Source organism: Cibotium barometz, chromosome 43 (assembly GCF_041138505.1).
Source record: "Cibotium barometz isolate CiBa-2024 chromosome 43, ASM4113850v1, whole genome shotgun sequence".
Classification (NCBI taxonomy): domain Eukaryota; kingdom Viridiplantae; phylum Streptophyta; class Polypodiopsida; order Cyatheales; family Cibotiaceae; genus Cibotium; species Cibotium barometz.
Genome location: NC_141088.1, coordinates 11,788,085 through 11,800,392, shown reverse-complemented (window position 1 = coordinate 11,800,392; position 12,308 = coordinate 11,788,085). Strand labels below are relative to the sequence as shown.

Genomic DNA, 12,308 nt, shown 5'->3' with positions numbered 1-12,308 from the left:
GCATTTTGTTTTGAAGCTACCATGTCTTCTAATCTATGGGACTATACATAGGATGAGATCTGATGCGTATACATCAGCTTTATAGTGTATAGTTTTGTCCAAGACATCCTCATGAGAAGTGGCATGACTAACCTAATGAAAAAAAGAACTACATTCTTGAGTAGCTTAGTAGAGAGTTCCTGCGCCAACCTAAAAAGAGAAATTTAACAAGTGGGTGGCTAGTACATGCATCCAATTCTTGCAAAAATTATTGTTCAAAAGAGGAGCATACAAGATGTTCTCTTCCTATGACACTTCTGGTGGTTGTTCATGGGTTGTACATAGTTTTACCAAGGTTGTTCTATCCATTGTTTCAGAATTATTTTTGAATAACCCCTTGTCCATGGGATGCATCTTCCAAGTCTACACATTTGCTTTCACGATTGTGAGTCCTTCTATAGGTATATGTGATTCATGACCGAATCGTGTACTAGCTTGGAACTTCTCATAAAAGGCCTACCAAGAATCACATCATATGAATCCGCATGCCTAATGAAATTCATGACTGCAAATGTATGGCAGTACCAGAATGAGAAGACTTTCATCTTCAGGTTCTACAAAACTCTATAGGCCTCAACGTGGTACGGTCACAAAGCCGTTTTTACAATGAGGTTCGTCTGCTCTAAGGCTAGTTTTTCCCATTTTTTCCAACATTTCTTCGTGATATGATACTTACTTCACATCAAGGATCGCAAGAGCTTGATAACCCTTATACACCACTGGAAGTGTTGTATTTATATGGTCACTCTCATAATACTTTCCCATTTGATTAACTAAAATTTGAACGAGTTCAAGCAAATTATCCCTTCCTCTAACCATTTCTAATTCCTCCTCGACAAGAAAAGGTAATTCCTCGTTGGTTGGTGGATTAGCCTGAATTCTACTTCCACCCAATCTTTTAAATCTATCCATAATCAGGGGTTTCCTTTCAGCTATGTTCCAATTGGCATTTTTATCTCTACTACAGAGAGAAATGTTGTTAGCTTTGCCACATCTCTAGGTGGTGGTCTCGACCAACATTATTGCTATATGATTCTAGGACATGATTTATTGAGCCATATAGGGGATATTATCCTCCCTCCTTAAACATCCTTGAGAACAATTCATTCTTTCCTCCTTCTAAGTCACCCTCACCTTCGCTATGTTCTAACACAGGTTCTATCTTGGACAAAATGCCACTGGGGAAGCACATTCAGGTATTTTGCTTCCCTAGTGGCATTTTGTCCAAGATAGACTACTTCGAAAGCTCAACTGGCTTATAACCGTTCTTCAAATCTCTTTTGACTTGCTTGGACTAGGGCTTATGCAACCTCTAGTTTTTTAATCTCTTTCTGGGCATTTGGGTATTCACCCACTTCCCTTGGTGTCATAGGTTCCTCAACCGATTTGGCATTGTTCCGTATCACCACTTCTTTTTTCCTTGTCAGCACATTATCTTAGCTTGACTTAGAGGTTACACTATTGACCATTCCCTCGTCTGAACATCCTGAATCACCACTGCAGATTCTCCTCGCCTGCCTTCTTTGCCCTTCTTCTTCTTCTTGTCGTGTGAGTAGAAGTTTTAACTAAATTTTCTCCATTGGCTCTTTTGAGGCCTTTAGTGATTATGCACACCAGTATTATAACATTAAGTGGTGTTTCAACCACTCTTGATTGCACCCCAATCATTTGGAGTCTCGTGGTTGGATTGGTGGATGTTAAAGACTCTCTAGTGCTTCTATAAGTGCTTCTATAAGGCAGTCCTTGATTAGATGGTCAATTTTACATTTTACATAGCTCAATCCTAGGTGTGTGCTGACCTGAGTGTTTTGCGGGTTTGTTGCATTGCTCTTGTGAGAACACTTAGCCACACGGTGAGGTTGGTAGTGATGATAGCATTGCAACGGGGCTCTCCTTGTTGTGGCATTAATCTCCTTGCCCTTCCATTACGTTGTAGCCTAAAATACTGGCATTGATGTGCTCCCTTGTATCCAAAAATACTATGGAGTTACCTCCCAAATTTCATCTAATTAGCTCGTTGGGGTTCCATAGCATATTCTCCTTCTTCTGGCACCTCTTCAATGATAATTTGATTAATTGGCGTTATGCGAGGTGTTGGTGGTTGTGGTGGAAGGACAAGTGGTGGAATAGGCACTTCAGGTACTCTATACATTTCCCTCGTCTAGTTATTTGACAGATTTTCCCTAGTGCATGCCCTTGCCCATGTGGAAGGCAACTAAGGCACTTGAGGTACTTGTAGTTATCGCGTTATGTGATGTGGGTATCTACACATGCTCGCAGCATGGTTCCCTAGTCGCATACAATGCATATAGTATATCAATGAGCATTGCCTCAACAATTGAGGACACTTAGTGCTCGTGTGATTTTGTCGATATATTGAGCACCATATCAACTCTCTCGTCAAGGATAGAGATGTTGGTTCGTGGGAACATCCCTTACCTCCTTTAGCTTTATCTTGTCTAGAAGAGCACTGCTTATAGTTCATCTAGAGTCATTTCGTTTATCTTATTTAGAAACCATGCAAGTATTGATGCAAATGCTTTGTTTGTTGCTTTTATAGCTCTTAAAACAATGCAAACAACAATTTCAAATTCTAAAACAATAAAAAATAACCCTTTTTTTCTCTCTTTTTTCCTCTTTTCCCGCGGCCTTATCCGCAACTTATCCTCTTCTTGACCAATCACACAGCTTTAAGAAGCCATATTAAGGGAAAAGGGATTGTAAGAAGCTCAGAGAGTGCAAATAGAGTAGAAAGAGATCGATGGATCTCTGATAGCGGTGCCAAAAATGTTATTGGCTACACTATCCCTATCCTAATGCAATGGACAAAGCTTACCTTAACACATTGTGGGAATTGGCATCCAAGATCATATCTCTCAAGACTTCAAGCTATACTAGTGGTAGCTAGCTCCACTCCTTTGCATCCTCCTCAAGCTTTCACCATGAGGTTGCCTCTCTTCTCACAAGGACACTCACTCCTCTCTACTCTCACACTCATAAACACAAGCATAAGAGGAACATACACCAAGCATTAAGCTCTCTCTCCTCTCAACTCTCTCTCTCTCTCTCTCTCTCTCTCTCTCTAACCATAGACATAAGAGAGCAAGGAGATAAGACTAGACTCAACTGGCACAAAGGGGCATTGTGCCTTGCATTATGACACTCACTCCTCTCTACTCTCACACTCATAAACACAAGCATAAGAGGAACATACACCAAGCATTAAGCTCTCTCTCCTCTCAACTCTCTCTCTCTCTCTCTCTCTCTCTCTCTCTAACCATAGACATAAGAGAGCAAGGAGATAAGACTAGACTCAACTGGCACAAAGGGGCATTGTGCCTTGCATTATGAGAATGTCGTTACTTTATATAATTGGCCCTTATTCACACTTGGGCGCCCAAAGCTTAATGAAAAATGAACTAAATGATTAAGATACATAGATTTGTCGAATTGCCAGCCATTCTCATAATTACAATGTTTATAGTGGTGTTTCATAACACTTACTTTGCTATCTCTCTTATGTAATGGTGGAGAGAAACTAAGTTAACCCTAAAATAGGGTTAACAACCATTCACATGCTTGAAGTTAGAGATGGTTAGCATGGGAAATGGGTTGCAAGATGTGATGGGATAGAAAGGCTTTCCCTAAAAGATTATTAGTGGTGAATAAATGTTTACTAAAGGTTCAAGATGTTTGTTGAGCTTAGTGGTAAAGCCATGCAGATGCTTAAAATTAGAGATGGTTTGGCATAATTGGTTACAGGATGTTATAAGGCTAGGTGGGAAAAAATGGGTTGAGGAGAGGGGGTGATACCTCAAGATGCTAATTCTGGTGAGAACCCTTTGGTTGAATATTTTAAAAGATTTATTTTGCACATGTTCCACATTCAAATAGAACCAAGTGGGATTCTAAGAGAAAGAAGTGTATCTTTATGGTAGAGTGTGCAGCAGTTGAAGGAGTTGTACGAACCTGGAGGCAAAGAAGATGATCCAAGTGGGTTCCTAAGAGCAAGTAGTGTGGTGGTAGAGCATGGAGTCAAAGGGGTTGTATTGACCTGGAGGCAAATAAGATGATTATCAATTGTTGTGACTTGATGAGGTGTTTATGGAACAACCTCAACCAAGTGGAGGAGAAGGCTCATCCACACTATCCTTCAACACAGAAGAAGCCCAATAGACACAATCACAAGCGATGGTACCAGCTCCACAGGAGGTGGATTCATCAGATGAAGAAGAAGAGAAGCATGTAGCAACACCAGAGAAGGGGTCATATCCTAAATGGGTGAAGAAACTCTTGTGTCTCTTGGATGGGAAATGTTCGTTAGAAATCGTAGAAGAGCTAAAAATCCACAAGAATGGAGAAGAAAAAGAGGGCCTTTGATCACATTGTTAATATAGCCTTAATGGATGAGATAATATGAGTATAGGAGCTAGAGCTAGTTTGGAGGAAGCATTAATAAATCCAGAATGAAAGGGGGCCATGTAGTCAAAGTAGTATGACTCAATCATGCAAAACCATAATTGAGATCTTATTGGATCATCTTGCAAAATAGAAGGTTATAGACTTAATTATGAGAAACCATAATTGGGATCTTATTGATCATCTTGCAAAATAGAAGGTTATATGAACCAAGTGAGTTTGGTCCCTCCTTTTGAGATATTTCCTCTTAGAGGAACGTTCATTGGTTTTTGTTAGGTTAATATGGTTTCACCCACCCGACCTACTGTAAGGCGCTTTGCCATCTTACCCTTATGTAACGGAAGCCCAATTCTTATAAAATCGTGCTAGACTTTACAAAGCAGTCTTACCCTTGCCAAATGATGAGGAAGTTGTAGCCATATTTGGTAGTGATGTGTGTGAACACACTATGACCAACCGGGGCACTTTTCCCTCTTTAGTGTGTTCACACACATCACTACAAAATATGGCAAAATGCCTTGGTTGGTCCTAGTGTGTTCAGGACCAGCTGGAGCACTTTTCCCCTCTTTAGGAGGTTTTCCCCCCCGTGCTAGTGTACACCCATCTTGGGGTATACTTATCATCTTTGTACAGCACATATTCATTATATATCTATCATCTCATTATGTGCTCCCTTGAGCTTCTCTATTGTGTGTGTGTGCATTCTGGCAACCCTATTTCCAACATTTGGTATCAGAGCATACACTCTTCGCCCCTGTGCTACTACCTACACTTCACCATGAGTCGCCTGTCTTCTTGAATCGGATCAAGGAGCCCTTTTGGGAGAAGAAAGAGGACCGTGAACTGTGCATTATTTTGTACTACAGTTTTTCGATCAGATTTTCATTTTAGGCATGTTTTGGGGGTTGTTCGTGTGGTTTTCGGTTTTCGGTGCAGACATCATTGGGGATCGAATTTGCACTTTCTTCATCAAATTCTTGAGTAGTTTTGTTAGATCTACAAAAGGGTGTGCAGATACATGAGAAAGCATCAACAGACACTCACCACACCGGATCTTGTCTATGGGCTTCACATTAGCGATATTGATCTCTACATGGGATTTGGTAGACTTGCCTCTTAGCAAGAAGGCCGTTAATACAAACTAGGTTTACAAGCTCAAACATAGAGAAGATGGCAGTGTTGAGCGATACAAATCTAGGATTGTTATAAAGGGTTATACATAAGAGAAAGCATTGACTATGATGAAACCTTTGGACCCACATGTCGTATGACTACCATGCGGATTATCATTGAATTTTCAGCACATAAAGGTTGGAATGTAGGTTAGCTGGATATCAAAACTGCTTTCTTAAATGGAGATTTACATGAGGAGGTCTATGTATCTTAGCCTTGTGGTATTGTTTAGAAAAGCCAAGAATCAAAAGTATACAGATTGAAGAAAGCTTTATATGGTCTTAAGTAGGCTCCTAGAGCATGGTACGAAAAGATACATGCAATGTTATACGTTGATGATATGCTGCTCATAGGCCCTAATGATGATCATATTTTAGCTTTTATTAGTAGCTGATTTAGAGAAGTCTTTTGAGATGTCAGATCTTGGACCATTGCACTATTATTTGGGCATTAAGTTTTGGCAGCGTAATGATGGCATTGTTATGCTAGAGAGGATAGATGCATTGCTGAAGTGGTTCAATCTTGAAGATTGTAAACCTATGAAGCCAGGTTTATGACTAAGTCTTGAAGATATAGGTGATCATTTTGATGTTGGCTTGTATCAATGCCTTATCTTTTTGTGTAACACCAAGCTTGACATTCAGTATGTGGTCTCAATATTGAGCATATTTATGCATAGCGCAGGTACAAAGCGTTGACAGTCTATCAAATGGGTGTTCCGTTACCTAAAGGGCACTAAGCACTTTGGGTTATTTTATCCCAAGGGGGGTAAAATCACAGTTGCATGTATTTACAGACTTAGAGTGGGCTAGATGTTATGACACATAAGTGTCCACGAGTGGTTTTTGCTTTCGCCTTAGTGATTCATGTATATCATGGCTCAGCAAGAAGAAACCCACTATGGCCACTTCTAGTTGTGAAGTTGAGTATAGGGCAGCATTTATACAACTACAATTGAGCGTGTTTGGCTAAGGCACCTTATTGTGCTGATATAGGTATTGGCGAGTCCTTAGCCACTACCATCTTCATTGATAGTCAGAGTGCTATGGCAGTTGTTAGGAATCCAGTTTTTCATGCTCGCACAAAGCACATTGAAGTGCACTATTATTATGTTAGGGAGAGATGCTCTATAGGGGAAATCATCTTGGCATTTGTTCATGAAGACTCTCCCACGAGAGAACTTTGAAGCCTTTCACGTACTTCCCTTTGGGGACCCTATCACAGTCCAAAGAGCTTGGCACATCTAGTGCCAGCTCACCCCATGTTCACATCATCACTCTAAGGGGGATTTTGGTAGTGATGTGTGAACACGTTAGGACTAGCTGGGGTACTTTTTCCCTCTTGGGGAGGTTTTTTCCCTCGTGTGTTAAGGTATACTTATCATCTTTATATAATACACATTTATTATCTATCTATCATCTCATTGTGTGCTCCCTTGAACTTCTTCGCTCTGTGTGTGTGCGCGCGCGCGCATGCGCATTCCTAGAACCCTATTTCTAACAAATGTGATAAACTTCATGTACATAGTTTCTTAAGACTAAAACTAACCATGGTGAAACAAAGAGCGAGAGGCCTCATTAATATAGTACCATGGCCACCACAATGTAATGTTGTTGACACAAAGGTTGACACTATTGCTTATAGAGTGTCCTCTCACAAGGACCTTGCACCAAATCCCTTGAGTGCTATAGGCACTCCAAATCGCATGCCGAATTCCAATGTCACTCCTTATGGAAGCATACGCTAAAAGTGTGGATTTGATCATGGTTATAAATATTATCCTAACAAAGTGATAATCGCCCCAGTGGTGGCAGATGAGCCTTAACTTGTTGGGTGTACAAGGAACATTAAGTGAACATCAATATGATCCCTATGGCTATCCTTAACAAGCCAGCTTTCCACACTGTATTTTAAATAGTGTCTTCACATACGTTGCCAAATCCCCATGTCATTCCTTATGGAGGCACATGCTAAAAGTGTGGAATTCGATCATGCTTATAAGGATTGTCCCAACAAAGTGATAATTGCCCCAATGGTTGAAACATCAGTATTTGTTAAGTGTACCTTGAGGAGGACTTATTTATACAAACTCCCTAAATGCTATTTCAAGGCTCTAAGCTAAGAATGAGGGCAATTGCCAAGGGAGCATCCATGACTACTAATAAGCAAAAAGCTCAAGCTTTAACCTCAAAGTAAGCAAGCAACTAAAGATCTTGAGACACAAACCCCAAAGGCTATAGTAGCCCTTAAAGAGGTTAATGAACTAGAACCAAAGGTCCATAAGAAGTCCTTAAAGAGTATGCAAAGAACATTAACTCATGATCAATTTTCACGGACAATGATGTCGTGACTATCAAAAGTGGTTTAGATGACAAGTGGTCCAAAGCTGCATCCCCCCTTGCAGAAACAACGAGTGATCTCCTGTTCAAACTTACTCTTCCCAAAGAAAAGATACCCAATAACTACACAAACCTTAAGAAGAAACTCAAAGGGTACCCTAAACCCGGGTTGGAGAAGAAGCAAATGAAACAAACCTAGGGTTGGAGAAGGAGCAAATCAAACAAGACTAGGAGCTTGTAAAGGAAGGTGCATGATGTTGAAGGAGAGCCTAATGGTTGGGTATAAACCACTCAAACCACCTAAGAGTATTGTAGACCCTATTCTAGAGCCAATCATAAAACCTATGATAGCTCTAGAACTTATAAGGGAGCCTCAAAGCACACCAAATGATGACCATTCTCAACAAGCCGTAGAAAGAGCCACTTTGGAGCCTCAAACTCCGGAACCAATTCATACAGACCCCCAGTGCTAGATACAAGAAGGAAGGACTCATTAGGAGGAAAAAGTTAGCTTTCCATGGGTCATCATATTCATCATAGTATTTTCTCTAAGGTGACTAGAACATGACTTTATATCAACCCTTTTCAAAGGCACCATGGGTCATCATATTCATCATAGTATTTTCTCTAAGGTGACTAGAAAATGACTTTATGTTAACTCTTTCAAAGGCACCACCTCACATCCCTTAATGGTGGTTGCCAAATTCAAGCCCTTCGTGTCGTTAGAGGCATCACCACACATCCCTTACAGGTTGGTAGGTTCAATCCCTTCATGTTGATCCCTTTAGAAGCACCACGCCACCACCTCCAACAAATGAGTGTGAATATCGACTGTGGGACATAGCAGGCCTCATAGCCTTCTTGTCCTTAGATGTCTGAGTCTTGATAAGTTCTTGCAAGAAAATTCACAACTTTGGAGAGACTTATCTATTTGGACGAATGGGAATCTAAGAGCCCATACAGTTTTCCTAAAGAGGAGGATAAGCCATGCATTGAGCACTCTCCCTCTATACCCAAAACCAAGGGACAACCAAAAGTTCATGAGAACTAGCTGGTGGGACACTATTTTAAGGGATTCACATGAGACCTCCACTAGATAGTGGGAAAGTAACCTAAACAAGATCACCCTTTAAGGTAATGGGTCAATAAAGATGACGAGGAGCCCACAAGCTTCAAGCAAGCCAAGCCTGTGGACATCTGCTTAGTGCGAGAGGGGTGTGGAGGTTGAGACTCTGTCGTCCTTGAATAATGAATGGAGCAAGAGCTCATGGTTGACTGCAAAACATCACTTTTTTCTCTAACTTTCGTCATTGGATAATGAACATATGGGAAGCATGAACCTGAGAGCATACGAGCATCAAAGAGTATCCGAAATGGATGTGGGTTGGGGAGGCATAGGTGCGTCACAAGCTTAGTGAGCTACGTTATAGATGTCGGTAGTTGGGCATAGGATATGCTTTCTAAAGTTATAAGTGTTGTCAATTTAATCTCCTCTATTAATTCAAATCTAGATTTAGAGTGAATAAATATAAGGAACATGATTAATTTTAATCAATCACAAGTGGGATTGGGAGGTAATGGCGCATTAAGTACTTGCGTAAACAAATCCATAACAAAGCTGGCAAGCATCTCTCTCTCTTGTCCACGTCATGATTCTTTAGTATGTAATGTCCTTGAGTAGCGTCGTGCTCATCTCAGATCGTGCTGAAATTTGTAGCTTCCATGGCAGCAGAGGTATCAGCAGGAGGTGCCCAGGGCCTCATAGAAACTGTTTTACCAGAGCAGCGGGTAGTAGATGGCAAGGTTTTCCCTCTTGTGCTGAGTCCATCTTCACCTAAACCTGATACACCCACCATTTTTCAAACGAACAGGCTCTTTCTAGAGCAGAAGCTCCGTGAGCATGGAGCCCTCTTCTTCAGAGGTTTTCCCTTGCAAAGCTCCTCTGCTTTCCACTCTGTTGTGGATTCCACAGGCTGGAAAACCCTCTCCTACATCGGCTCCGCCCCCCGCACCCAAATCGTCGGGCCCGTTTACACCGCCAGTGATGCAGACCCTAATATTGTCATCCCTTTCCATCACGAAATGGCCCAGGTGAGCCAACCTTACCTGGCAATTTTAGGGTTTTCGAATGGTGCCCATGAGTGTTCCTTTTTAAAGTTCTTGACAAGAAATTAGGGTTTTTGGTTGCGCAACCAGAGATTTAGATTAAAAACTAGGATCAGCAATCAGGCTTGCGGTTAGTTTCTTTTGTTTTGTTTTAGGGATGGAGTTTCTCACTGTTTTAGGGTAAGGGTTTTGACAGGGGATTCAGAGGACCACCTAGAATTTACCAACATGATTTGAATTTACCAACATGATTTACTTTTTTTTTTTTTTTTGTGCATCAACATAGATCACTGATGGCTGGCCTCCCAAAGTCTTGTTCTTCTGTGAGACGCCCGCATCAGAAGGCGGGCAAACTCCGATCGTGATGAGCCATAAGGTCACCGAGCAAATGTGGATAGAGTTCCCCAAATTTATGCAGAAGTTAGAGGAGCAAGGGTTGCTCTACATCAAGGTTCTACCAATGGAGAAGGACCCTTCACAAATTTCTCTGCAAGGCTGGCCTGTTGTTTTTGGGACTACCGATCCGAAAGAGGCCGAGGAGAGGTGGGTATTGTTGTGGGTCATTAGTACTATCCAAGGTATTGTTGTGTTTGCAATATCAGAGTATCACCATAGAGTTTCTTTGGGACTTGTATAAGGGGGAGAATGCTTTTTATTAATGAACCTGCAAGTTGGAGTCTGTGATGGCTGCAGAAGATAAGAGGTTCCTTGTAACATCTGTTACCTTAGAGTATTTGATCTCAGATGGTGTGGTCACATGGTGCTTTGTGCTTTCAGAGCTGCGAAACATTTCAGTGCCAAGGTGGAATGGCTTCCTGGCAGCAAGCTTAAAATGGTGTCTGGCCCTTTCAAGGCCATCAGAAATTTTGGTCGAAAGGGTCAAAATACCTGGTTCAACATGATAATAGCGTACCACTCGGGAGTAAGCCGCAAGTTGGATATCTCTTCAGACCAACCTTATGATGTCGTGTTCGGAGATGGATCTCCATTGCCTGCAGATGCAGTTGAAGCTTGCAGAAAGATACATGAAGATAATAGCGTGGACATCCCTTGGCAGAAAGGTGACTTGATGATTGTGGACAACTTTGCAGTGATGCATGGTAGAAGAGCTTACAAAGTCCCGCGCCAGGTCTTGGTATCTCTCTGCCAGTGATATCTATAGGCTTCTGCGTGTGTAAACACTGTGTGCAAGGGTGTTTGAGACACTGAGAGGGTGTCTACCTATCAATTCCGTGATGAGAGCCATTGGTGGCCTGGAATAGGCTCCAAGCTTCTTCGACTCCATATATGTTACTGTGTTTTTTAAACATACATTGGCACTCAAGCATGTACTAGATTTACCACAGAAAACAGGTCTGCTGCACTCATGTCCATATACATATATATATATATATATTCAGAGTCAAGGTGAGGTTTTGGTTATACTTGTGCTAAGTAGCAATATGCGGACACGATTGGCTGCAACCCACGGATACTGACTTAATGTTGGCTTTAGGCCATTCACTGTATGCATGCGTGCTTTCTTATCATGATGCTTGCAACATGCAAACCAATGTAAGTTTTTGTATGATGCATCAAAGTACACATATGAAAGATATGTCATATTGGGTCGTGGTTGTATCTACACCTTATAATTTTAGGCAGGCACAACAGTAATACTTTATGCCTAATCATATGACATGTGAAAGTCCGGACTCTGGAGTTCTAAAAAATAAAATAGGTCTTCAACTCTTGCACGGATCACAAAACTGACTCCACATATTTTTAATAAAACATTTTAAAAATTCATATGGAGAAAATTGTACCAAATTGTGTATTGTTGCCCATCACTGTATCAGATTTGAGTTTTTTCCAATTGATGATCTTGCTAATCAATCAAATTCTACAAAAACAATTAAAACTCAGCGATACATCACGATTAGAAGGGAAGCGAGTTGCATGCAGCATGAAATGGTGGTGAGGAAGAAGGGGAGAGAATGGAGGGGGGCAAAGGAGAAAAGGGAGGCAAAATTAATTTAATGATTTTCATTTTTTAGTCATTGTTTGTAATTCCCTATTCATATGAACTAGTTGTATGCCTCGTCATTGATGGGTAAGAGTAATCTTGCATGTATAAAAAGAAAAGGCTCGTCCTTGTCGATCGCCAATTAATACAATGGAGAGGTTGTTGTCCAGGAGTCCCAAGGTCACGGGTTCAAGTCTTCATTGTGCAAGCGATGAAGTCTTCATTGC

The 12,308-nt window shown here is 41.1% G+C and overlaps 1 protein-coding gene across 1 annotated transcript; it reads left to right on the top strand.

The window, feature by feature from the left end:
- The first annotated feature begins 9,606 nt into the window (after positions 1-9,606).
- LOC147613525 (clavaminate synthase-like protein At3g21360) lies at positions 9,607-11,482 on the top strand. The gene is made up of 3 exons (XM_086781497.1): positions 9,607-10,061; positions 10,363-10,619; positions 10,854-11,482. Exons 1-3 carry the CDS (start codon positions 9,693-9,695, stop codon positions 11,227-11,229), a joined length of 1,002 nt encoding a protein of 333 aa, XP_086637623.1. The 5' UTR covers positions 9,607-9,692; the 3' UTR covers positions 11,230-11,482.
- The last annotated feature ends 826 nt before the right edge of the window (positions 11,483-12,308 follow it).

What these genes read in the sequence shown, in the direction of transcription:
- LOC147613525 (XM_086781497.1), top strand. Translation starts at nt 9,693, where the DNA reads ATGGCAGCAGAGGTATCAGCAGGAGGTGCCCAGGGCCTCATAGAAACT. An exon ending in TCCATCACGAAATGGCCCAG is followed by an intron (nt 10,062 to 10,362) that starts GTGAGCCAACCT and finishes GCATCAACATAG; the next exon opens with ATCACTGATGGCTGGCCTCC. An exon ending in CCGAAAGAGGCCGAGGAGAG is followed by an intron (nt 10,620 to 10,853) that starts GTGGGTATTGTT and finishes TTGTGCTTTCAG; the next exon opens with AGCTGCGAAACATTTCAGTG.